Source organism: Protopterus annectens, chromosome 8.part1, assembly GCF_019279795.1.
Source record: "Protopterus annectens isolate FY-2018-M chromosome 8.part1, PAN1.0, whole genome shotgun sequence".
In the NCBI taxonomy this organism is placed as follows: domain Eukaryota; kingdom Metazoa; phylum Chordata; order Ceratodontiformes; family Protopteridae; genus Protopterus; species Protopterus annectens.
The window spans coordinates 366,558,724-366,585,728 of NC_056742.1; the positions used below are offsets into that span (position 1 = coordinate 366,558,724).

Consider the following 27,005-nt stretch of genomic DNA (forward strand, 5'->3'; position numbering starts at 1 on the left):
GTATAAAATGCTTAAAAAAAAAAGTCAACCTCATTACCACAATTTAACATAACATGCTGGAGGGACAGGTTCATAACCCAGAGACTGCCCATGCTATGGAATAGACTTCCCATACATGTCAAACAGAGCACCTCACTGGCCCTCTTCCAGAGAAATCTTGATGAGTGGATGGGAAATAGAAAATTCACCCCGGGGATCGCTCCAGTGGCTCTACTCGACAGAGGCACTGGGAACTAAGGTCGGGTGGCACGATGCCTGGGTAATCCTATGAGCTAGGCTTGTAAAGGATCCAGGGCCTTTAGCCTAGTACACACCTATGAACCTATAAAAAAACAAAAAACAAAAAAAACCTCACTATAGGCAGTTTGAGAATAACTTATATGCCATGTATTCAGTACAAGATTTAAGTGATTCCGTTGCTGGATTTTGACTGAAACTGGTAAAAATGAATAGAATAACCACATGACTGATACAGAAGTGAATGTTAATGATTCAGAGTCCCTGAAACTTTGGTAGAATTTAGTGCAGGCTATGTACAAAGACCCAGTGATACAAGTATGAATGTTATTTGAACTCTTAGATAGATTCCCATTAGGATTAGGTGTGCATCAGTGCTCAGCTCTGAACCCACATTTTTTATACTGGTGGTAGATTACATGATCAAACAGATTAGAGGGTATGTATCAACAAAACTGGTGTATGCTGACAATGTGGCATTAAAAGCAAACTCTGAACAGGAACCTTAGCATATGTTGGGGGAATGTGATGCAAAATTGAAGGCATGTTGTATAAATCTGATTAATCTTTGGTTGTTGTACCTTGTGCTGTTGGTGTCCGTCTGTTTATTAAAGCTACTATCCAGTTTTGAAATACTTTTTGGAGTGTGATTCATTTGGAGGATACACCTTTATTGTACCGACCAGCGGATTGTGTGTTTTTTAAATCTGATTAATGACAAGACAGCATGCAAACAAACATATATGGTTGTAAAAGGGGTTGGGGGAATTGGAAGAAACTGAAATTTGAGATAGGGAAACTTGTTGAACAGGTTAATAATTTCAGATAACTGGAAGGGATGACTGAAAAGAAGAGAAGTCTGAATGAGGTGGTCAAAGCTAGAATTGGAGGTGCTACAGCTAACAGGCATATAGTGTCAGTGGTAGTGTGGGACAGAAAATTGACAAAAAAATCTGGAAATATATACAAAACAATGGTGCAATAGTATTTTTGTATGGTAGAGAAACCTAGCAGTGAGTGCAGAATAACTGAGGAAGGTATAAGTGATGGAGATAAAATGCCTGAGGGGGGGTTGTAGGAAGCACACTGTAGGACAAACAAAGAAATTATGACATCACAGGCAAAGCCAGAGTTGTTCCCATTACAGAGAAGATCAAACGGAATAGATTACTGTGGTTTTCTCATATGTGCAGGAAAGCAGAAGACATTTTCCAAAGTAGATTTGGATGAGACCGTAAGAAGGCAAGTAGAGACAAGTACATCTAACCAACAGGTGGATTTATTCTATGAAAGAAGACCTGAAATGGGCAGGCATGACTTTCAAAGCAAGTAGGTGAGTGGCTGTGAATAGAGAGAAGTGGTAACTGTTGATGAGGTACCCCAGTCCCTTGTAACAGTGGGAAAATGTTGTTGATGATGATAGCTGCTTGTGGTCCCAGTAATGCGTTTCAGTTTTGTTTTACATAAACGCACAGTAGCTGTAGTGAAGTTCACACTAATGTGCACCAGTCTGGCAAAACCAGACTGAAGATGTTTAAAGTAAGCGGCTATTATGAAGATGTTACTTTCATCCTTTTATCCACAGACAAACCTCCCACCCCCATCAAGCATTTATAGCCATTTGACAAAATACACTCTGATGTCTGAGTGTGATAAAATTAATGACACCAATGTATTTCAAAATTGGTCCACACAGACACAGTAGCTATAGTAAAGTATTCAAACGTACTTCACACAAATGCGCACATTAGTCTTGCAAAACCAGGTTAATGACAGTTTCAGATGAGCAAATGACAAGACTGTAAGGTACTTTCAGCTACACTTACCTCCCACGCAGCAGCTAAAGACCCTTTGCTGACTGCATGTAACTTTAGCCATCTAATTGTGGTAAAAAATATTGGCAACATTTATTTCAACTTCTTTTCACACAAACAGGAGCTACAGTTAAGTATTCCAACTTGGTTCATGAAAAACACATAGTCTTGGAAAGCCTGAGTAATGAGCAAATTACATCAGTCATTCATTTTCGTCTGCAGAAAACCTCTATACCCATCAGTTACTATGTTGCATGTGTACATTTGTGATGTCTTACTATAACTTAATAAAGAAAGACAGAGAGATGGGTAGTTAGGTAGATAAATGAAGGAACATACAGTAACACATTTCTTTTCCATTTTATACATACACAGTTGCTCACCAGCTCTCACAGCAAAATACTTGCTGTGCAAAGCTTTTTGGTGCCCATATTGCCTGTTTAAAAAAATTGTCTTAGGCTACCTCCATGGCTACTCTTTTGGACTATGATTATTCCATTACCATTTAATATTCATGAGGTTTCTGCTCCTTGATGTCCTGTGATTCAAGCAGATCATGAGATGTCAAGGAGCACAAAGCATGCAAATCGATTGGTTGACTGGTTGGGTTCAAATGACCCTCCACCATATGGTACCACTGATTTGTCTGATTTGAACAGCAGTGAGGGCTTATGTCCAATTCAAAGTAGCCGCACTACTCCTGTGCTTATCATGGGTCCCCCTGGAGTTGCATGCCCTGAGCAGCCATCTAAATCCCCCAGTTGTAATCTGCTAAAGCTCATGTTCTGGTAGGTGAGTAAGATTTCTTAGCACTGCTGAGTGACATGCTTCTAAAAACATTATTATATATTTCAAAATGTTTGTTAAAAAATTGTTATTATTGTACAAAGCATATGTCATTACCCACAGTAATACTAAGGCTTAACAGTGAATTCTCAAAAATATTACAAGTTAATATTAGCATATAACTAACTACTAGGATGTAGAAAGAAAAGCTGAAATTCATTTATCTTTTTTGATAATTCAGGTTTTGCAGTGAGTGAAGATATGCAGCCTTTTGGTAAGGTCTCTGATGAGAGTGATGCTGTAACTGAAGAGGGGAATAGTTGGCCAGAGTCTGAAGAGATGATGAGCACTAATGAAAATAAAGAACAGCAGGAGCATGTCGATAAATCAGCTGAACTGACAGGTAGAGTATGAACTACTTGATTTAGTGCATCCTGCTAAAACTGCTGTTTGGTTTAAAAGAATAGCGAATATTCTGAATAAAAATAGATGTAATAAATAGCCTCATATTCAAGCATGAAGGTAGTTCAGTAGCACTTGTAAACTACATCACATTTGCTTAATGTTAGATGTTGACAATAAGCATATCTAGTATGCCTTTTTAAATGCCTTAGCATTCCAGTTTCACCTCAATACCTTACCTTCTACTTATCCCTTTTCCAGTTGTCCCATGCCCTCTTGAATGCTCTGTGGATTCCCTCCCTACCATAACCCTCTCTGTAAAGCAGTGCATTGGGATATCTAAGAAGTAGTTAGTCACTGCAGTCTGCTGTCTGTACCCTCCTACTTCCCCTTCTTACCTGCCTGCTTTGAATGGTCATTTCTCCTCTACACTAGTATGTGCACCAGTATTCCATCTGTCTCTCTTCATTTCAGGTGAGAATAGCTCTAGTTCCTCTTGCCTTTAGTCCTCTTTCTTCCCCTCCATCACATGGATCTTCCAGGTAGTTTTTCTCTGAATTCTTTTCAGAGCTTGATGTCCTTCTGTTTATATGGTCACTTGAACTGGATGCAGTACTCATGGCATGATCTGACCAATGCCCTTTAGTGTGATGATATTACCTCTTTGTATCTAGAATCTAGCTCCCTGAAGGTACATCCCAACATTCATTTGCTGCTTCCAGTACCCTTTTGGTCTTCTCCACTTGGTCCAGTGTTGATGTGATCATCACTCTCAGATTGTTTTCCTGCTGTCTTGCCATCAGAGCCATTTCCCAGGCTGATACTTAAAATTAGGGTAGTTGTTGCCTAAGTGCAGTACTTTGCATTTTTTTGCATTGAACCTCAACTGTCACCATACTATTAACTTATTCAGTCTGTTGATAGCCTTCAGTAGACTTTTCTTTATCTTTTAATTACCACGTACAGATTCATCCATCCACTGACAAACCCTTAATAGAAATGTAGTCTCTCTTAATTAGAAATGTACATTGTCAATTATCTGCCCAGGTGCCATCTTGTCAGTAGCATTCTATTACTCTAACTTAATTGAGTAGTGCACTGAACTAAGAAGAAATAAAATTCCTGATATTTATCCAAAAACACTTGGCAAGAAAACCCAGTTAACCAAGTCATAATTGTCAAGCAATCATTTAATAATCTCAGGGAAGCTATAATCATTAATTACAAATAAGTCGTCTTGGCCATGCAGTTTCCCATATTTCAGTCACACATACCCTGTATCTGCAGAAATATTACCAATTCACAACAACTGTCTTAATATTTTGACACAACACTCCACATTCAGAACCACACACCCTGATCTCAGCAGAGGTCTTCATTTTGAAAATACAGTGCATTACAGTCATCCATATTTTGGCAGTGGCGCAATCGGTAGTACACTCTGCCTTTGGTGCAGAAGGCTGTGGGTTTTTTTCCCGCACCGGGTAGATCGATAGCTGATACTGCAGTGCAGCATAAGGGGAGTGCTGCACTCCTGAATGTGCCATCCTTTGGATGACATGTTAAACCAAGTCCCATCTGCTTGAGTTAGTGGTAGCTCAGGTGGATGTAAAAGATCCCACAGTACCTATCAAAAAGAGCAGGAGTCCTTTATTTTACATATATATATATATATATATATATATATATATATATATATATATATATATATATATACATATACATATTTATACAATCATTGTATTCATTTTCAGATTTTACATATCAAAACTTGCCATTTCTGTATTTTAATATTGCGCCCCACTCCTTTTTATACAGCCATATTTTAGTATTACTGCCAATACCCATTTTCCATTAACCATGATTTCATTAATTCTTTCAGTTCATATTACCCAAATTACATAAAATACTTTCCTATCCATATCTATCTTCAGAATCTTACTTATGTTTTCATAATATCCATAATCAATCATGTTCATTTTTATATCTTCATAACTTTTGATATTTTCAAAAAAAACATTTCTATACATAATGTATTCCACAATTTTTAACTCTCTCACATTTCAAGAAAACATGTTCTGCTGTTTCTTCTTCTCCACAATATAAATATGTTCTTTCATTTTTCTTTTTATAAGGCATATTTGCCTTAACTGGTAATTTCTTTATTCCCAATCTCCACAAAAAATTTTGACATTCAACATTATATCTTCACCACTTTTTTCTTTCTTTAATTACTTTAATCTTTTACTTGTGAAACATTTTCCCATGGTTTAATACAATAATATTTCTTTATAAAATTATTATACCATACATTTCTATCTTCTTCCAGTTCTTCAGTTTTTATTTTCCACATTCTTATCTTGATAGTTTTCTATTTGTTCACTTAAATATTCTGTTATTTCTTAAATTATCCTAACATTCCTTTTATGTATACTTTAATATATTTTTTACTAATTTCTTATTTCTTCATTGAACCATTTCAATACCTTATATAAGCTTAACAAAGCAGCATAAACTATTGGATTTATCATACCTAATCCTCCTCCTTCCTTGTTCATATATAAAACACCTCTTTTAATAAAATTTAGTCTTGATCTTCACATAAATGAGAAAATTATTTATAGCAAAAGTTTTTCATATCTTCTAGGAATCATAATACTGGACAAACATGCTATTTTTCCTAATAATACTGAATTTATCAAACACACTTTTTTATATGCTAATCTGTACATTTTCCCTAATATACAAATATATTTTCTTTCCTTTATTATTAATTTACACTCCTCCTTACAGTCTTCCATATCATACTTTATCCCTAAAACAGATGTATACCTGGTATTTTTATTGCTTCACCAAGCCTTTACTGTTTTCTTTATTAAGTATCATACCTTTTTATTTTAAACTTTCAAGTAAATAAATAATGACTTCACTCATCTGCTCTTTATTTTAGGTGTTATAATATCATCTGCATAAAACAACATGACTGGAATTTTAACTTCTGTTTGAATTTTAGAATTTGCATTCTTCATTTTCCGGTTTGCCTCTTTAACTACTGTGCTCATGTCCAAAGCAAATAAAATACTACTCATAGGTCACCCTTGTCTTATACCATTATTCATATCTATTTCTTTACTTATCCATTCATTAATTAAAACTCTTACTTTATTATTCTTATAAGCTGTTCTACATTCTTGCTTGACTTAATTATTAATATTGTACATATCCATTGTTTTCCATAATATATCATGCTGCATTGAATCAAATGCCTTGTTAATGTCGCCTACAATACGTTTTCTATTTTCTTCTTTCTAATTATATCATCTATAATTTCTGTAATTATAATTAGTAATTCATGACATCCCTTTCCTTTGATACCATAAATACATTTCTCCATTATATATTGCATCTTATTTTCAAATATCTTTTATATTATTTTCATAAATAAAGTCCGTATTATTTAAAACTATTGGTCTCCAGTTTTTTATATCATCTCGTTCCCCCTTTTTCATATTCATTTTAATACTCCATTGCACAATTTCTTATATTTTGATCCTTCATTTAACCTTTTATTGACTACACATATTAAATAGTGTTTCTGCTGTCCTAGATTTTTATACATTTCAAACCAAATACCATCTGGGACTTGCTGATTCTGCAGTTAACTGTTTAAATACTTTTTTTCTAAATCATATACTGTAACCTCTTTTCCAAGTTTTCTGTTTTGCTGATATTTTTTTACTTCCCATTTCTTTATATCATGGCTAACATTTCCTCTATATAACTTACAACCATTTCCATAATTTGTTTTGACTTTTCTTTTTTATTACCTTTTTTTATCTTTCATTTCTCTTTTTATGCTACTATTCCCCTTTATAGGTTCATAGGTGTTTACTAGCTAACAACTACAATGGCCTTTTTAAGCCTAGCCATGTATCCCAAATCTTTGACAAGTTCTGGTACCCTTGATAAGTGTAAGCTGGGGCTTGGGAGATAAAACATTTACAAGGAGGGGCCTGGGGGATCTGTTTATAAGTTCATAGGTAGGTACTAGGCTATCTGCCCGAGGGCATTTATAAGCCTAGCCAGGGTGTGTCAGCTTTCACCCCCCCATTGATTAATTAACTGAGCCTCTGTCAAGAAGAGCCAATGAAGTGATCCCAGGGGTGTATTTTCTGTTACCCATCCACTCGTCAAGGTTTCTCTTGAAGAGTGTTAATGAGGGGCTCTTCCTAATGTAGTTAGGAATTTTGTTCCAAAGCATGGGGAGTCTCTGTGACAGGAATCTATCCCTCCAGCATGTTCTATTTATTGTTGTGGCGAAGTTTAGCTCACTAGAGCGAGTGGCTCGCAGTGACTTGGATTTCTTTAGGTGGAGCATGTCCATCAATTCTGAGTTGGACATGACTTTGTAAGTCAGGCAGAGATCACCTCTGAGTAAGCGAAATGCCACTGAGTACAGCTGGAGTTTTTCCAGTCGTGCTGCATAGGACATATGTTTGAGACCAGTAATCCTCTTGGTGATGTAGTTTTGTGGTCTTTCCAGCTGTTGGAAGTGTCTTGTGAGGTACATCCCAAACGGGGCACTGTACTCTGATGGGTCTGATGAGTGATGAGTAGAGGGGCACTATAACCTCTTTATTTCTAGATGCGAACCCTTTAGTAATTAGATGAGCTACATAGAAGGATTTCCTAACTACGTTGGCACTATGATTGTCAAAGGAGAGATTACTATCTACCTGAGTCCCCAGATCTCTTATTACCTCTTCTCTATTAAGGGGACTGTCACCTATGTGGTAATTCATGGGTGTTTTGTTTTTCCCAAACAGGATGATTATGCATTTTTTGGTATTTAGCTTGAGACCATGACTTTGACACCAGGTGTCCGTCTCAGAAAGGCCCTTTTGGAGAATGTCCGTGTCAGCCGGAGAGTCAGTTATGGCTCCCAGTTTGCAGTTATCAGCGAACTTAGTTAGCCATAGTCCTCCTGTGTTTGCCTGTACCTCTGAGAAGTATATGCCGAACAGTAGGGGTCCCAAGACCGAGCCTTGTGGAACACCACTTGTGACTGGTTTAGAGTCGGACCTGGAGCCCGCTATTCTTACTGTGTGAGTTCTGTCTGTAAGCCAGTTGGCAACCCATCTCTTACCGTAGGGGTTTATGTTCAGGCTGGTGAGTTTTTCTATAATTCCCGAGTGGGGAATGGTGTCATAAGCCTTGGCAAGGTCAAGGTAGGCTGTGTGAACTACCTTCCCCTCATCTCTGGCCTTGGTGACTGTCTCGAAGAAGTCAACCAAGTTTAGTAGGCATGATCTGACCTTAGCAAAGCCGAACTGGGTCAGGTCAAGTGTTTGGAGGTTCCCAATGTCTTTGTTAATGAGTTCCATGATGATGCACTCCATAGCCTTGCAGACCAGGCTAGTCAGGCTTATGGGATGATAGTTACCAGGGTCAGTTGTGGCCCCTCCTTTGTGGAGCGGAATAGCCATTGCTGTGCACCATTCTATGGGCACGTAGCCTGTGGAGAGGCTGAGGGTGAACAGTGTGTTTAGGTGGGGGATTAGTTCATTCTGTTCATGCAAGACGCAGCCTGGGACACCATTTGGCCCCATTGATACTGTGCTTTTGGCTTTTGAAAGGGCTGTTTTCACCTGTGCATCTGTGATTTCCAGGACACTACACTTTTCCGGTATTGTTGTGGGCCCTTTTGGGGGTGAGAGGGGGGTGAAGTTTGCACTGAATCTATCTGCCAGGATGTTGACAATATCAGTGGATTCAGTATATTTTGTGCTATTTTGCACTAGCTCAGAGCATATCTGTCAGTTGCCACTTAGATTCTTGACATAGCTAAAGAAGGCTTTGTGGTTATCTTTCAAATCCTTGGCTATTTTTCTTTTGAAGTTAGCCTTGGAGGATTTTATGAGGGACCTTAGTTTCTTACTGATACTGATCAGGGATGTCTTTCCTTCTTGGGATTTGCTTTTTTTCTGAACTAGTTTCCTCCTTCTATTGTATAGCCTGTTTATGGCAGGGGTCCACCAGACTGGTTTCCTTCTCTTAGGGGAGTGAGTCTTGGTTTTGCTAGGGATGGCATGATCCATGCATCCTTGTAGGTGCTCATAGAGTGCATTTGTAAAGGTTCCTGCATCTTGGACACTGTTATCCTTTAGCGTGGGGGCTGTGAAACTTACCACCTCTGTCTTAAGTAAGATGAAGTTTGCTATAGAAACGTTTTTCACTGTGGTTTCCTTGGTTGGAGGGGGTGGTGTGGTGTGGACATCCAGAATGATTAGTTTATGGTCTGATCTAACCAGTGACGAGTTGACCTCTGGTGTGGAACACCTGTCGCCCATGTTGGTGATGACCAGGTCCAATATGTTTTCACCTCTGGTAGGGGGGTTTACCAGCTGATCCAGGGCATTTGAGTTGATAAATTCCAGGAAGCGCTAGACCTGGGAGTTTGTACTTGAGTAGTTTTCCCAGTTAACGGTAGGGTAATTGAAATCGCCCAATATCAGGGTGTTCGGTAGGACCTTCATGTTTTCCAGTGTCTCCAGAAAGGCGGAGTGGTGGTCCTGGGTCATAGAGGGTGATCTGTAGCAGGCCACAATTTGCATTGCAGATTTGCCTGATGTTAGTTGCACATGGATGATCTCGGAGGTATCATGCTGCGCCACTAACCTGGAAGTATAGGTATCCTTGATGAATATGGATACACCCCCTCCTTTTGTGTTTCGGTCCATGTTCTGTGGCTGAAATGTGTGGTATGAGTTGTAGCCCGGTAGTGCTGGGGTGCTCTGTGGAGCCTTGAACCAGGTTTCAGTTACTGCACAGCTGTCTATGTACTCCATACCGAGGAGTGCTTCGAGCGCATGCATTTTGAGATTTAAACTCCTGGCGTTGAGTAGCATAACCCTTATTTTTTATTTGTGCTGTTTACGGAGGTGGGTTTGACTTTTGAGCCTTGCCTAAAAAAGGCACTATGGGGGCAGCAAGAGCCTTGGCCGGTATTTGAAAGCCTAGGGGTGACAGGTGCAAGCCGTCTCTTGCGAAGCAATGAGGCATGTCAAGCATGTTGACCCAGGCTGACAGACACTGGATCTCCTTTGAATGACACCAGAAGCTTAGCCAATTGTTGAAATTGATCATTTTTTCTTTATACTGCAGTATCATTCTTGGTGAGGGAAGGACGCTACTCAGGGTCATGGTCATACCCGCCTGGGCTTACATGATCAGAGAGCTCTTCCATGTCTCTTTTCATGTAGTCCAGGGAGGTACGTCTTAGGTCATTCACATCAACATGAACAATGGCAGAGTCATATTTGTACTTGTTCTGGAGTGACCTGAGTGCTTGTGTTATGTGGTGGATTCTGGCTCCCGACAGGCAGCTAACAGTAACCTTCTTTTCCAGCCTAGTGAGTGGGACGTCGGTGTGCCTGACTATAGAGTCACCTATTACTAGTGTATTAGGTATGTTATTTCGCCTTAAGGGCTGTGATTGTGCGGCACACTGATTTTATGTTTTATGTGTTGTCTGGTTTGTGACGGGAGGTGCAGGTTTTTTGGGTGTCTGCTTTGGAGGTCTGTGATGCTTTTGCCGGTTTTTATTTAGAGCCTCCAAGTATGATTTTGTGTATTTTAGTGTATTTTTTGCCAGTGCTGGTTTAGTATGTCTATGTGAGGCTGGAGGTTTGGTGCAAATGTTAAACCTTCTCCTCATGACTGCCTGTTCCAGTCTGGGGTGGAGAGAGCTTAGCCTCCAGTTTAGCTATATGATTGCATCTCTCGCATATGTTAATGTTTTGTGGTAGGAGGAGAGGGTTGTCTGTGTACATGAGGCAGTTGTAACATTGCCTCAGGATACCCAGGTTCACCAGCTGGACTGGAGAGTATACCTGAAATTGCCCTTTGGTCATGCCTGAATAGTAGGGTGAGCTGCTTAGTCGCTTGGTTGGTGAGGGGTGAATAATGAGCCTTGCCCTGCTGGGCAATCAAGTGTCGGGGTATATTAGTGCTTGCTATTAGGTCTGAGCAAGTGCTGGACTGTAGGATGCTTTTTAAATGCTTAGGTTGAGAGTTAGACTACTTTCAAGGGAAAAACTGAAGAGGAGACTTGTGGAGCCAAGATAAATTTAGCCCTAGCTAACCGGTGCTGCCCCGGATATGCAAAACTGTGCAAACGCGGTTTTTACAGCAGGGAAATGAAATAGAGAGAAATTAGCCCAAAATGCCCTATAAACTACTAACTTCTGGGCTGGAACCACTCCTCCAGGGACAGATGGATGCTCAAAGCTCCCTCTCTCACAGGTGAACAGAGAAAAATCCCTCTGTCCAAGTAAGGTATGGGCAACTCAGAAAATTGTAACACAACCCTGAATTCAACACTAGACTGAAAACTGGACTATACTAGCTTACAAAGGTGGGAAACAAGGAAAAATTTTTTTTTGAAAACATAAGGCAAAAACAGTAAAAAAAAGTACAGTTAAAACAGCTTTACACGACTACAAACAGTAAAAATACACTTAAAACAGCTTTAGATGACTACAAGCAATCAGAAAAGACTTTTTAACAAATTACCCAATTAACCAGTAAAAAAATCTCAAAACTGAGCCCTGTTCCTGTAGTCTTCAATCAGACAAGTTCTAACTGCACACTCCTGCCACTGGGGTGCAGGGGAACCTTCTCAAAAAAAGGCCTGGATTAGTGCTCAAGTTATGCAAACAAAGCTAGATTCAGCAGGCCTGTATTTAGTCTATGCTACAGCAAACAAGGCGCACCAATTTCAGTAAGAAACAGTTCAAATATGCAGGCACTATAAGCCTTTAACCAGAAATTCCCAGCTCAGAAGGGCAGAGTCCAGCCTCTCCTCCCACGAGAGTGCAGACCACGAACCTTCTTAATGTAAAATAACTTGCCTGAAGCCCAAGTCCTTAAACCAGAACTAATACACTTTTAGAATAACAGACACTGAGCCTTCAATCAGCAGTTCCCAACTTAGAAGGATGTAAGCTACCTGTCCTGCCACAACAGTGCAGACCACAAACCTTCTTAATGTAAAACTGGTCTGAAGCCCAAGTGCTTAAACCAAAAGGCTTAGAATGATTGTTACACCAAGCAGTAATAAATACAATTGAGTACTTTTAAGATGACGCAAAAGCAAAATAAAGTAGGAAGAAACACAAATACAGTAAAAGCAGATGAAAAAAGTGCAATTTTTTTTTTGAGTGAGCAAATGAGATGGGCCCAAGAGGATAATCCAAATGCAAATTTACAAGAGGGGCGGGCAGTTTCAAAGCCACCAAGATTAACACCAAAACAAAAGCAGGGAGGATGGGTGGGGAACTAACTGAAAAAACAGAGCCACAACTTCCAGCTAGATAGTACTCAATGTAGCACAAGTAAATCGATTAAAATACTGTATTATTTGAAAAAAAAGTGCTAATACCCCCACTTATCACTGGCTATTCAAGAATTCTAATAAGCATTAACTGAAAAAAACAGAGCCACAACGTCCAGCTAGATAGTATTCAATGCAACACAAAAAATCAATTTAAATGCTGTATTATTTGAAAAAGGTGCAGATAAAGATTTACTTAAATTCACTTATACGTCCAGTTGATTTGATTTCATATAGGTCTTAGCTGGCCAAAGCTCAGAGTTTAAGGATATGAACCATTTACAGGTTGTCTGTGTACGTTAGAGACATAGGTGCTAAGCCAGTGATGAATTTCCTATTCCCCATCCAATTGTCCAAGTTACACTTGAATTGGGTTAGGGAGGAACTCTGCTTCACTTGGATGGGGAGCCTGTTCCAGAAACAGGGTAATATTTGGGATACAATTCCTGTCTCTCCAGCAGGTCCTATTTATATCACAGGCAAGGTTTAATTTTTTAGAATGGGTAGTTCTGGTGCTGGTTGTTTTGTGGATATGCAGGAGGTCCATCAGAGTGGGGTCTAACAATGCCCTGTATGCCATTTCCCCTCAGCAGCCTATACATAATGTATTACACAAGCTTTAACTCTCTCACAGGGATAGAGCCTTGAGGCGGTCTCCGTAGGACATTTTACTTACTCCCTGTATTCTTTTAGTGAGGAACCTCTGTGGATGTTCTATTTGTTGGATATGTTTGAGTTGGTACATACCAAAGGAGGAATTGTGCTCAATGGCCGGTCCGATGAGTGCTCAATACAGTGAAACAATGACTTCCTTGGACCTAGATGACGTACTTTTGTTTATAGATTGCACAATATATAATGATTTTTCTTACTACTGTAGATACTTGGTTAAAGTCTAGATTACTGTCTGTGTGTGTCCCTAAATCCCTGACTACTGTGCCCACTCTAAGGGGTGTGTTGTCAATATAATAAATTATCAGGGGTGGATGACTTCCCGAAGAATAGTATTATGCATTTCTTGGCATTTAGTTTTAGTCCTTAGCTCTGACACCAGTTGTTTGTCTGTGTCGGTCCTTCCTGGCGAACATTTGTGTTGGTGTGGGATTCAATGACAGCTTCTAATTTGTAATCATTTGCAGATTTAGTAATCCATAGACCATTGACATTGGCATTGACTTCACGGACGCCATTGCCAAAAAGGAGCAGTCCAAGGACCGATCCCTGAGGGACACCACTTGTGACTGGCCTCTTTGTAGAGGTGAACTCTCCTGGGTCCTGTCTGTGAGCCAGTTTTCCATCCACCAGGTGTCATATGGGTTTGTACCTACCTCATGAGTTTGTCAAGAAAGCCCAAGTTGGGTATTGTTTCAAATGCCTTGACCAAGTCAAGATAGGCAGTGTGAACCATTTTGCTCTCATCCATTGCTTTGGTGGCCTTCTCAAAGAACTCCAAAAGTTTGAGTAGGCATGACCTGCTCCTGACAAAACCAAATTGGGCTGGCTCCAGTGCCTGGAGGTATACTATATCATTATTGATCATTTCCATGATAATTCCTTCCATGGTTTTCCATACAAGAATAGTGCAACTTATGGGTCTGTAGATGGCCCACCTTTGTGCAGAGGGATGATTGTTTGTTCTCCAGTCATGAAGCACAAAACCCGTTTGGAGGCTACAGTTAAATAGCAATTCCAGACAGATTGATAGATCATGTTTCATGCTATTTAGATGGCATCATGCAATATTGTCTGTGCCCACTCATGCAGTGTCCTTGGCTATAGCGAGATCATTAAGTACCTGTTCCCTAGTGATAGCGGGGGGTGGGGTATATTTGATGGTATTTTTTGAGGGAAGATTGAGGGGGACAGAAGGGCAAAGTTGGAGCTAAATTTTTTGGCCAGTAGGTTTGCTATATATTCTGTCTCCGTATAGGTGGCTCCATTTACAATGAGCTCTGCACACAATTGTGAATTGCCTTTGAGGATGTGGATATAGCAAAATATTGCCTTGTGGTTGTCCTTTGCTTGGGAGATCAATTTTACCTCAAATTTGGTTTTAGTAGACTTTATTTGTCCTCTGAGTTGTGTGTTTAGTTTGGTGAGAGTGCTTTTATCCTGCTGGATGCTACACCTCCTTTTTACCATGATTTTTTTCCTTCTGTCATGTCTATTGATTTTGTGATTCCACCAAGATGGCTTGTTTTTTGTTAGTTCTGTAGTTCTTCCTGTTGGGTGCAGCTGCCTCTATGCAGCTATTAACATGCTTGTATAAGGTTTCTGTGAACAGTTGTGCATAGGCAGCAGTGTTCTCAGTGTTTATGGGGGCTTGAAATTTTGCCAGGTTATCACTTAATAGTAGGAAGTTAGCCTTGGAGTAGCTCCTGAATTTTCCAGGGTTAGCTGGGGCTACAGGTTTTATTTTTACTTCGAAGGAGACCATATGTGGTCTGACCTTTCTAGGGAAGACATTACACAAGGGGGCATACAGCACTCTCCTATATTAGTGAGGACCAGATCCAGTAGGGTTGCACCCCTGGTTAGTGTATTGACATTTCTGGTCCAGGGAGTTTGTGTTTACAAAATCCAGGAATCTCTGTGCCTGTACATTTGGTATCATATAGGCTTCCCAGTTAAAAGTGGGGTAATTAAGTTGCCCATGAATATGGTATTGGGTTGGATGGTGAGGTTCCAATAAGTTTAAATGCATGGTATGGGTTTCATGGGTCATAGAGGGGGACCTATAGCTTGCAAGGAGGTGGTATTGGATTTTGCCTATTGTGATTTGAACATGGAATAGCTCAAGTGCATTGTTGTTTGGCCAGCCTTGAGGCGTTTTTATTTATTTTTGATGTAAATTGGTAAAGCTACCACCTTTAGTCCCTTTCTGTGTAGTAGTTGGTCTAAAAGTGTGAATGACATTATAACTTTGCACTGTTGGTACGCTCTCCATGGCTTTAAACCATGAAACATGAAAAATATGCCTTATTCTGTGGTTAATGGTTCTGTGGGGGCCAATGTTCAACCCTCAGTAAATGCACAGATGTCAGCATTCTCTAAGGTAGAGAGAGCTTCTGGGGAATGGAGTTTTTGTTTAGACTCCTAGCATTGAGCAGTAATACCTTTAGATTTTCTTGGTTTTGATTTGCTATGTCAGAAGTACTTTCAGTTAGGCATTGGCTAAAATAGACACTATGGGGGAAGATAATGTTTTAGCTAATATTCAGAAGCCTAGAGGGCTGACAAATATGCACCCCCTTAGAATGACACCAGAAACTAATTATTAAAGTCGGGTATTTTTTGTTCGTATTGTGGCATCCTTGGAGAAGGTACAGTGCTGCTCAGTGTTAGGATGACACCAGCCTGGTACCCATATTCCAAGAGTTCCATGATGTCTCTCTTCAGATAGTGTAGAGAGGTACATCTCGGGTCATTTACTCCCACATGGACTATGACTGAGTCATACTGGTACTTATTGTCCAGTGACCTGAGTGCGTGCTTAATGTAGCGGATCCTAGTCCCTGATAAGCAACTGACTACTACTTTCTCCTTACTCAGCTTGGTGAGAGGGACATCATGATGAGTGTGTATCATGATGGAGTCTGCAGTGACCCAAATGTTGGATTGTGTGGTGCTTTGACTTATGGGCTTAGAAGTAGAGGCTAAGAGTGTTCTGCAGACAGCTAATTCTGTTGGTTGGTTTCATATTATTTTTTTTAATATTTTATTTCTGCCAGGGTTTACAGTAATTCCTGTGTGAATTTCTGTTGTAGCAGTGTTTATTTGGCTTCTGTCTTTGACAAATGCTTAATTTTACTGTTTCTGTGGAAATTGTTAGTATTTCTGTCAAAACTGGAGTGTGTATGTGTGCTCTTGGACACTAGGGACTGTCTTGTGCAGTCAGAACCATAATCTAATTGTGCCCATCTTTATTGTTGTTACTCTGCTTTTATTTCATCTTTGAAGGGAAGATATTGCAGACCATAAACTCTGCTAAACATTATTTTCTGCAGGTTAATGTGGTTGAAGTGTTTATGGAGCTAATTATTTCACTGGTCAGGCACATTGGTTGCTTTGGTGTTGGATTTTGTGTACTGGAATTGCTTTAACTTCTGTCAGTTGTAAAGAATTTGAACACATTTCAAGCTGCTTTTTGATAATAGGACAGTTTGACAGAGGTTTATTATTCAGGAAGGTGTTTTCTCTCCCTTAACTTGATAGATCTTAACTCTGATACTCCCCAGCAAATCCAGTTGCACTCAAAGTAAAAAAACAAATGAAAAATATGCCTTATTCTGTGGTTAATGGTTCTGTGGGGGCCAATGTTCAACCCTCAGACAATTTACCTTTTGCCCCATCTCCCTCTAGTGTAGCTTTACCAGCTACTATGAAACTGGGTTCAAAGACATCTACCGGGGCTGTTCCAGTACCTGGTGCAGGTATGTCAGAGCCAAACCCTTTAGGTGCAGAAGTATTCCTGGGTAAGAAACCTTTTGCCAGATGTAATACTCCTAATTCTCTGTCCTCAGATATTTTATCTAGTAGTGAGGTTCAAAAAAAGAAATAGAAGTTTCATTATACAGATGATTAGATTATAGCTGTTTATATGGCTGTTGTGGTATCCTTGGTTAAGAGTGTTCTGCAGACAGCTAATTCTGGCGGTTGTGTTTCCATACATGCTCTGATGCTAGTTTGGCTAGAGACCTTTCTGTTGTTGCACCGAATGAAGAGAAATCTGATGGAGGACAACCGTGATTTCCTAGTTGATACAAGGGAAAGATTTAGTGATGTTTTTGCTTGGGAGCAGTCGGGAACTACCCCAGAATCAGCCATGGTATCTGACCTTATAGAGGAAGAGATGCCCAAGTCTGTGGCTATCCTCTCTCTCTTACTGGCTTTGGAAGATGTTTATAAAGCTGCCTGCAGGACACTAGCATCTCTTCCAGCAGTCCCTAAAAGGATCAGGGGAAATATAGGGGATCCTTGGGTAAAATTCTGTCTTCTCATTTCACTGCTGATCCAACTGCAGTCTCTCCACCTGCATGCTTAAATAAAAAGTCCTTGGCTTCATCGAATCAAACATCCCCCCCCTCATAAAACGGGAAAGTGGTTAGATCTTCAAGATAAAAGGATGACTCTATTAATCTAGCCTTTAGAATATTAAATTCTCAAGGCTATATGTGAACAGTTGTTATTTTATAGTATGCATGCAATTTGGACCATTTTGCTTCATCTTTATCTGCAGAACATATATGAATGAAATTATTTCTAATTCAACTCAGGTTTCAAAACTTTCTTTTGGGGGTGTGCAAGAATGTACAGATACAGTCTCAAGAAATGCTGATTTTTTTGTTATAAGACTATAAGCATTGTTATATAATCAGAACTTCTCTGATGATTTAAAAGCTGAAAATTTGAATGCATCTTAAGTTCTGAACTTGTGTTTGGGCCCTCTGTTACACAGATACTTAAACAGTGGAATGATAGAGGGAAGTTAATATATGGGGGTATCTAAGATGTTTCATGTGCCCATGCTCTTCTCAAACAAATTGTCTTCCTTCAAGGGGCTAAACAAACAAAAATCCCAGTGAAACAGAAGTCAGGGATCCAAAAGGAAATGGTAGGAGGATAATTCTGCAAAATCAAACAGGAGTTTTTATTTTCCCAAGAAAATAATCAACCACCTGCAAAGGAATGACTGTGCAGAGTCATAGAACACCACCACCTCCCTCCTGCCCTTCCTTTTCTTCCTCCTTTTTCCAGGCTCTTGCTCAACCCTGCAGCCTGGCTGCAAGTGGTCCCAGACAAATGGGTTCTGAGAATAATATGGAGAAGATGCACTTAGCAATGGATAGAAAATCCTACCCCTTTCAAGAGGAATTCTCTTAGCACTCACTGGACAGACAGAGCAGTTTCCTCCAGTGCTCCATCACATGGTAGAAGCTGGGACCATAGAACCATTGCCTGCAATACACAAAGGGAACTTCAGAATCTTTTAAGTACCAAAAAAGGAGCACTCCTGGAGACCCATCCTTTTTCATTTCTAAACACCTTTGTAAAAGTTCCAGATTGAAAATGCTCACTGTATAGTTGGTCCTAGCATTGCTTCCAGATCACCATTTCATGGTGACTTTGTATTTCAAGGACACTTATCATATTCCTATTGCTCCCAATTTTAGGACATTTTTGAGGTTTGCTTTGTCTGGCTTACATTATCAGTTTTTTGTATTACCCTTTTGTCTATCTACTGCACCTTGAATTTTTACAAATTGTCTGGCTCTGCCTGTTGCCTATTGGGGAACCCTAGGCATCCACATTTTAATTTATTTAGTGACTTGCTGATTTGTGCAAGTTCTGTATCAAGATGCTTAGAGTCCCCTATACAAGGTCACATCCCTCCTTTCCCACCTGGGCTTAAAACTGAACCTTCAACTTCAAATGTCCTTTCTCACATTCTGTCTATGAATTGTTTTCCTGGGGTGGTTCATAGACACAGTTCCTGCAAGAAGGCAAAGTTCTGACTTATTACGGTATTTTCTTGGATTTCTCTGCTAGACATGGCCTCAGCAAGAGAGTTCCTCAAAATTCTAGGCCTCATAGCATCAATGATCCTGACAAGCCAGACTACTGCACATGAGGAAAATTTAGTGGTACTTAAAGAATTGTTGGACTCAGCACCTTCATCCCTTGAATTTCCAGGCACAGTTAATGGGATTTGTGAAACAGGGCCTGCAGTGGTGAATTGTCTCTGAATTCAGGACTCATTTTCTATCTTCAGACCCTGTTCCAATCTGTCAAGACAGACTCTTCATATTTTGCATGGGGAGCGAGGCTTGTGGGGTCCTCAAGACATGCTAAAGCAAATAAATGTAAAAGAGAGGTTGGCAGTGATTCATGCCTTAAAACTTCTTCACCACCTACGGACTCCAGGTCCACTTTTCTAGTGGTCGCACACAACACTACTGTTACATGGTAGCTCAATGAGCAAGGGGTAAAATGTCATACCATTTTTGCTGGTTGGCAGTGATGGTCTGGCAGCTGGTGCTACAACATTCTCTGACTTTTCAGGCTCATACTTTCCATTAGAGCAAAACACAGTGGCAGACAGACTAAGCAGTTTCTGGACAGATGCTCAGGAATGGAATCTCCATGTAGTAGTTTAGTAGTTTTCCTGGACTTGATCAGATATGGGAAACACTACAAGTAGATCTGTTTGCCTCCTTCCAAAACAGACAACTGAGAAAGTTGTTTTCAAGACATCCTTGCAACCATGCATGGAAAACAGACAGTCTATCATTACATGGTCAGGAATGTTCTCGTATGCATTTCCACCCTTTCCATTGACTCCCAAGGTACTTTTAAAGATTCAGAAAGAATTACCAAAGATAATTGTGGTAATCCCCTTTTGGCCCAGGCAAAGTTGGTTTTCCCCTTTCATAGAATTGGTCAAGGGCAATTACCAGAAGCTTCCTCACAGACTGAATCTGCTTACACAGCATCAGTGGTGAATAGTACATCCCGATTTGGAGCAATTGCAGCTGACAGCCTGGATGATTCTATTTTGATACCTTTTAAGCACTTGTTCCATGAGGATGTGTGTCAGGTATTTACGGAGGAGAAAAAAAACTGCAACTAGAAAATCTTATGTTTATAAGTGAAAGAGGTGTGCCTAGTCAATAACAGAGGTCCCAAATGGGTTTCATTCTCCCTGTTTTTGAAATATTTGTGTGAGCTACTTGGATATACGTCTATCAAAGTGCATATTGTAGCCCTAAGCTTGTCTGCAAATGGATCCCCCTCTTTTGTCTCCATTTCTGGTCAAGCATTTATGAAAGGAATGTTGCATTTCCCCTCAAAAACAAATTTCTCTTCCCTGGGATCTCAACTTTTGTTCATGAAAAATTGACCTTACCTCCTTTTGAACCTGCTTCTCATACGGTTATGGTTCATTACTTGGAAGACTATTTTACTATTCCTGTGACATATGCAAGTCAATTCTCTGAGGTGCAAGGACAGGGTTGTGTTATGCACTCATCCATCATTCATGCCTAAAATTGTTTCTAAATTTACCTGGAATCAAGCCATCAATCTCACGGTGTTCTATTCTGATCCAAAAAAACAATGGAGAAAAGATTCTACATACTTTGGATGCTCACAGGCAGCTCAGCTAATACCTTGACAGAACAAAGCTCTTTAGGAATGTTGAACATCTGTTTGTCTTCTGTATGAGGGCTAAGAAAGGTCATTGAGTCTCTAAGTAAATTATTGCATGATGGTTGTCCTCTATTGTTTTCTGTTACTGCTAACAAGGCAAATCCTCTTCCAGGCAAGGTTAAGGCTCACACAACTAGGGCCTTATCATCTTTGATGGCATATTTGAAATGGTTGGACCCCAGAAGCATTTTAAAGGCAGAAACCTGGTCTTCTCTTCATACCTTCACAAAGCACTACAAACTGGATTCCTTTTCAAGGTCTAGAGCAGCATTTACTAGAACCATTCTCCACGGGCTTCTTATCCTTCCACCTCCCAGGTCGGGTAAGCTTTGAGAATCTACCTAAAATGCCACTGAGGCAGTGGGAGTGATGAACATAGTACAGTTTGTAAGTCATACATACCTGTAACAGGAGATGTTCTGCTATTCATATGTTGCAGTATTCACAACATGAGGGAGTCTGCCGCAGGCTGACCCAAACGTTTGACCAGTATACCGAAGTCTAAAACTACTGTAAGGTATGTGCAATGTCACACATAGGAACCCATCCAACGCTGGTTATAAAGTGACTTTGGTTATAAAGCAGACTTCGGCATGTACCATCCTCAGAACATTTCTGCCACCAGTCTGAGCGTCTTCTCAGATCATTTGCTGTTCAGTGAAGTTGCGTATTCCATTTTAGATAAGTGTCCTGCTGGGTTTTTTCTTTCTTGCTTTTTTTGTGCTACTGTTGTTTGCTTAGGTTGCATGTCATCTAGGAAGTGCAAGTGTCAGTGTGGATGGCAAATTCCACATAAGGATTACCACAATTTCTGTCTCTTTTGCATAGGCCCTAAACACAACCATACCTCTTGTGCTGTTTGTAAGGCCTTTGTCCCAAAGACACTGCATAGTAATCTCGCTTCTCTTAATCTGTATCAGTAGAATCAATGTCTTAAGCGCTTAGCATGTGATGCTATGGAAGGTGCATCAGGTCCTTCAGGGGGATCTGCTCTGAAGAAGGCCAAGAAATCCAGGCCTGAAGTTTCCACTGCTCCTCCAGTTCTGACATTTCATCCGAGGACAATGTTGGCCTGGAGACCTGTTCAGAAGTAGCTGGTGATTCTTCCAGGGGTACCACTGTGGAGGCCACAAAGGATTCTGCTAGCATGTCCTCAAGGGATATGCAGATGTCCACTTCGTGTGTAGGGGGGGAACCCAGGCTCATTGTTTCTGAAGGCCCTCGAGGCATTACAGAAATCCTGGTGCATGAGGACATCCTTGGCAATATTATCGAATGCAGGGCAACTTTGGGTCCCTCGTCCTTCCACCATATGGAACCACTGAAGAAGAAGCAGAAAACCAAGTATTCTTCTCCTTCCCCTCAAGAGAAATCCACTGATTGGCAAGCCTTTTCACAAGGGCTGTTAAATGCCTTCATGGCCCTTAGGCAATCCACAGGAGTTTCTCTTCCTTCTCCTTCCCTTTCCCCAGTTTCCCCACAGAAAAGTATTAGAATTGAGTACTCCTCTGATGAGGAGGATTCTTCTGGGGATGAGTCCTTGGTATACTCTGCCCAGATGTCTTCCCCACTGGGATATGCTTCCCCAGAGGAGGAATCAAATGGGACTGACTCTCCAGGAGAAGATATTGCCTTTGGAGAGACCATTGTGAAGATGAAATAATTATTCAAGTGGGATTGCTTCCAGGTCTCAGACATACAAAAAAGATATTATGATCTTTTACAGATGAATTCCCCTTCCCCATCTGCAGTATCTCCTGCACTTCCTGCCTTCTTGGATTCTTTCTCCTCTGCTACTAAATGCCCAGATTCTCAACCTCCAGCCCCAGAAAGGCCAGACAGGTTCTATAAAGTGCCAGATAAGTGCAATTTCTTGTTTAAGTGCTCTTCTGCAGACCCAGCTACAATTTCAGTGTCTGCAGATAAACCTTGTAAGCTTTTGCCTTCTATCTCCCTTTTACCCTCGGACAAAGAGAGCAAAATTATGGAGAGGTTGGGGAAAAAAGTTTATACTTTAGCCACTATGGCCTTCAGGGGCATTAACTACCAGACCCACATGGCTAAATATTCTTTAGCCCTTCTTTCTCAAGCCACTAAGCTCCTTTCTGAGCTTCCAGACTCTAACATTAAATCCCAGCATACTTCCATTCTAGGTTCTTCTGCCCAAGTGACACATCATTCTATTAAATGCAGCTATGATGCAGCGTAATCTCCCAGAGCTGCTGCATCTGTCTCTGTCCTTCGGAGATGCTCTTGGCTGAGACTACAGCCACTACCAGATGACATCAAAGCTAAGATTATGGTTGCTTCATGAGATTCCAAGGCTTTGTTTGTGTCTACAGCTACAGAACATTTTTAAGTCCTTGCAAGAAAAGGTCAAGGAGCTACAGGACCTTAAACATATATTTGTGTCACCAGTTCCAAGACTTCAGAGGGACTATCGCTTTAAGACCACCTTTGCAAGGAAGCCTTCTAGACCTCCTTCTTCCAAAAGTAAAAAAGGTGCCAGAAAGCCTTAATCTGCCAAGTGTAGTTCTGCTTCTCCTGCTGCTCAGAAACAGCCCATCTGATGCAAGTCTTTATTCATTCCTTATTGTTAGGACTTCGGTTCCATCCTCAGAACCGACATGGCCATTTCCAAGCTTGCACCATCCAAAAACTCTTAGCTAAGACCTACCCACAATGCCCCTCTCATAGTTACTCCAGATTTCATTTGCCGCGTTCCTCGTCAGACATGCCTAGCCATCTCTCTCAGAGCTAAGTGGAAATTTCTGATTTTTGGTGTAGTTTCTCTTCAAAGTTTCTTGTTTTCTAGTTAGGTTAGCCTTTTCTTATTATCGTCTATAACCTACTTTTATTTCCTATCCTTTACCTGTGGTAATTAAATCTCTACCATCGTTGGTACTGTCCCTCTCTCCTACCTTTGGTAGGCCTTTCTTTACTACTTGTGGTATTTTTTAAATACCATTGTTGGTATTCTCTCCCTTTTCTTTCCTTCTTATTGTTTCCTTTAGGATGCCCCTTGTTGCCTGTACTATGTCAGACAATGGTAAGTTGGAGTTTAAACAATGTGACAAGTGTGGGCATAAGATGCCCAACTCGGATGGCCATGATCGATGCATTTACTGTTTGGGCGTGGACCATATTAAAACTGATTGTGACATTTGTGCTACTTTTAGCAGTTGCACACTAGCACGCTAGCAGAGTGTAAAAATAAGCTTATTTTGAAAGGTTTAATCAAAATGCCTTTTTTGGAGGCTCTATCTGGGACGGAGGTCTCACCGCCTCCAAAGACCAAATAACACAAGGAAAAACGGAGTCACTCGGTCCCTACATCTCTGTCAGTTATGGAACAGAGTCAGCTCCATGCTTTTCTGGTGTCCTCGGCGCAGACCTCTTTGGCACAAGGCCCCATGTCCTCTCCCTCGGTGCCATCTCTGATGTCGAATCCTATTTCGGTTCTAGCCTTGGCACCACCAGTCCTTGGTTCCGACATTGGCTTCCATGACTATACATGCTTTGGCACCATCCCCAGCCACAATACCGATAGCTTCTTCGGCTCCACAGATTATGACCTGTGCTCCTAAAGTCGAATATCTCCTAAGAACCAGATACTCTGCAATGTATGACCCTTTTCTGGGGCATCGCTTCAGCCCCTTTCTTGAAAGACCTGATTCTCCTTCAGCAGCCTCCTTTAGATCCACCAGGAGCCTTTCTGAATTAGATGTAGTGCGGGTTGTGGACCAGCTTCTGGCAGCTAGGGGATTGCCCACTCCAGCAAGAACTTCCATCCCCTTTAGCTCGGAATCTTTCACAGCATACTCTCCTGTTTATCCTCCTCTGGCCTCTACCCAGGCCCTGGAGATCTTGGTACTGCTGTCCACCCTGGTGCATCCTGTCTCTGCTCTGACTGCAGATTTTTCCCTGTTGGCACTGAACACACTTGCTGCATCAGCTCCGCTGGAGCTGGTGCACTCTCAGAGCAATGTTTGGACTGTCAGCACCTTGGTACCTAGCCCGGTGCCTATTTTTTTGCTGGTGCCATCTATATCCACAGCTCCAATGGCTTCCAGTCCTCTCAGAGCTCCTCACCTGGAGGTGGGCTCCTCATGGCAGGGTGTGACCCTGGTTCTGAGGTTGTCCTTCTCTGTTCCAGGCTCCCATCCGTCCTTGGGCGGGCCTGCTTTTCAGGTGGAGAGGGTTCTTGCCTCTGCAGGCTCACAGTCAGCATCAATGACATCGGCATCAGAACCCCCCCTAGCATGCAGCTGTCCCAACCCCCTACTTCGGGATCCCAGGCATGGGAGCCGCAAGACCTCCCTTTGAAGGGACCCCTTTCTTCGGAGTCCTCCTCAGAAGATCCCACTGGGGAGCCAACCCGGAAGAAATGGTGCAAGAGGAAGCACCTTGATTCCCCTGAGGAATCTATCACTGAAAACACCAATTGTGATGAGGGAGAAGGGTCCCCACGATCTCCCCCAGATGACGTCTCATTCGGAGACATTCTCGAAATCCTCAAGCAGCGGGGAGACTGGAAGTCCTCTAATCCTTCTTCTGAGGAATCGGTGTTCTTGCAGGCCTTCCGTGCCTGGCCATCTACTTCCTGAGTGACCCCACCTGCAGATGAGCTTGTTAAGCTGATCGTACAGCGTGCCTGGAAAGCCCCAGAAAATGTAGAACCTGTCCTCCGGAGGCCGGACAAAATTCTATCCACACCTGAAGACCAGCCCCCCACTGGTCCAAGCAGTTGATGGTTAATTCCATGGTCGTGGTGGCGGCCACAAAGAGGGAACTGGCAGAAGACAGTTCCACTGTCCATCCTCCGAACAGGGAGTCTCGGGCCATGGACAGACTAGGGAAGTGGACCTATGCTTCAGCGACCTTTGCCATTCGGTCGCTGAACTATCTGGCATACTTCACTCGCCTCCAAAGAGACCTAATCTCTGAAATGTCTTCCTCTTTGTGGGGGGTGGGTACTACCTGATGAGGTGCGTGACACTGTTGCCACGCAGCTAGCTACCCTTGAATCTATTTCGAACTCCTCGATGCGTTTGATATCTCACACCACCGAGGGTGCAGCTCGAGCTGCCGCATCAGGCATTGTCGTGAGACTTCATGCTTGGATGCGGTTGTGTGATTTTGTAGACCCCATTTAAATCTTCCTTCATCAACTCACCTGTCGATGAATCTGCAATTTTTGGTCCCAAAGTTTGAGACACATGAGCACAAAGTGAGAAAGACCTTGTCTGCTGTGGGCATACGCTTTTTCTACCCCCCCAGAGGTCCTACTCCAGTAACCAGAAGGGAGGAAAAATGTGCTTCAGAAAATCCCAAGGATCTTTTCGTGACATGGTGAGCAATCCCCCCGGGGCAGAGGGGGCAACTCATCTGGAAGACGCCCCTTTCGGGGTAGAGTGTGTTCACGTAAACATGTCGCTAGAGATTCCTTCTCTGGCCGACCCTACCAGCGCACTTGAGCAGTGGCCTGATTGCTTTCCTCTGGAAGCAGTCGGGGGTCATTTTTCTCTGCACCTACCAGCCTGGCAACTTATTACTACCGATGTTTGGGTGCAGGGAATAATATCCAGAGGCTACTAGATACCATTTGATTTAACTCCCAGACCCGTCAAATGAATCCCCAATGTGCCACCCAATCAGAGGGAAGTAGCAGCCTTAGAAATAGAAAAGCTGCTAAGAAAAAGAGTCATCCAACCAGTCCCACCAGACCAGAGAGGATCCGGGTTTTACTTGAGGTTCTTTTTAGTGCCAAAAAAGACAGGAGTGGAGACCGATCCTGGATCTCAGCCTATTGAACAAATTTATCAAACCTCAAAAATTCTGGATGGTCATGGTACAGTCCATTCTTCCCTTCCTAGGGAGGGATAACTGGATGTGCTCTATAGACCTCCAGGACGCGTATTACCACATATAGATGGATCACCGCTCCTGGAGGTTTCTCCACTTCTGGCCGAGAGCCAGTCACTACCAGTTCAGGACACTGCCATTTGGTCTCTTGACAGCCCCCCCTGAGTGTTCACCAAATGTATGGCAGTTGTAGTAGCTCATCTTCAACTACAAGGATTCCAGGTATTTCTGTATCTAGATGATTGGCTCCTTACCTCCCCGACCAGGAATTTTCTAATTCGCAGCCTCTCTCTTACACT

The 27,005-nt window shown here is 41.6% G+C and overlaps 1 protein-coding gene across 3 annotated transcripts in view; it reads left to right on the forward strand.

The window, feature by feature from the left end:
- The window catches only part of DNAAF1 (dynein axonemal assembly factor 1), a 1,332,504-nt gene that overhangs the window by 81,947 nt on the left and 1,223,552 nt on the right, over window positions 1–27,005 (forward strand). For all 3 annotated transcript variants that reach the window (XM_044081943.1, XM_044081945.1, XM_044081944.1), the window contains exon 2: window positions 3,079–3,240. In XM_044081943.1, coding sequence (XP_043937878.1) covers window positions 3,099–3,240 — 142 coding nt within the window. In that variant the 5' untranslated portion in view covers window positions 3,079–3,098. The remainder of the gene's footprint in view (window positions 1–3,078; window positions 3,241–27,005) is intronic.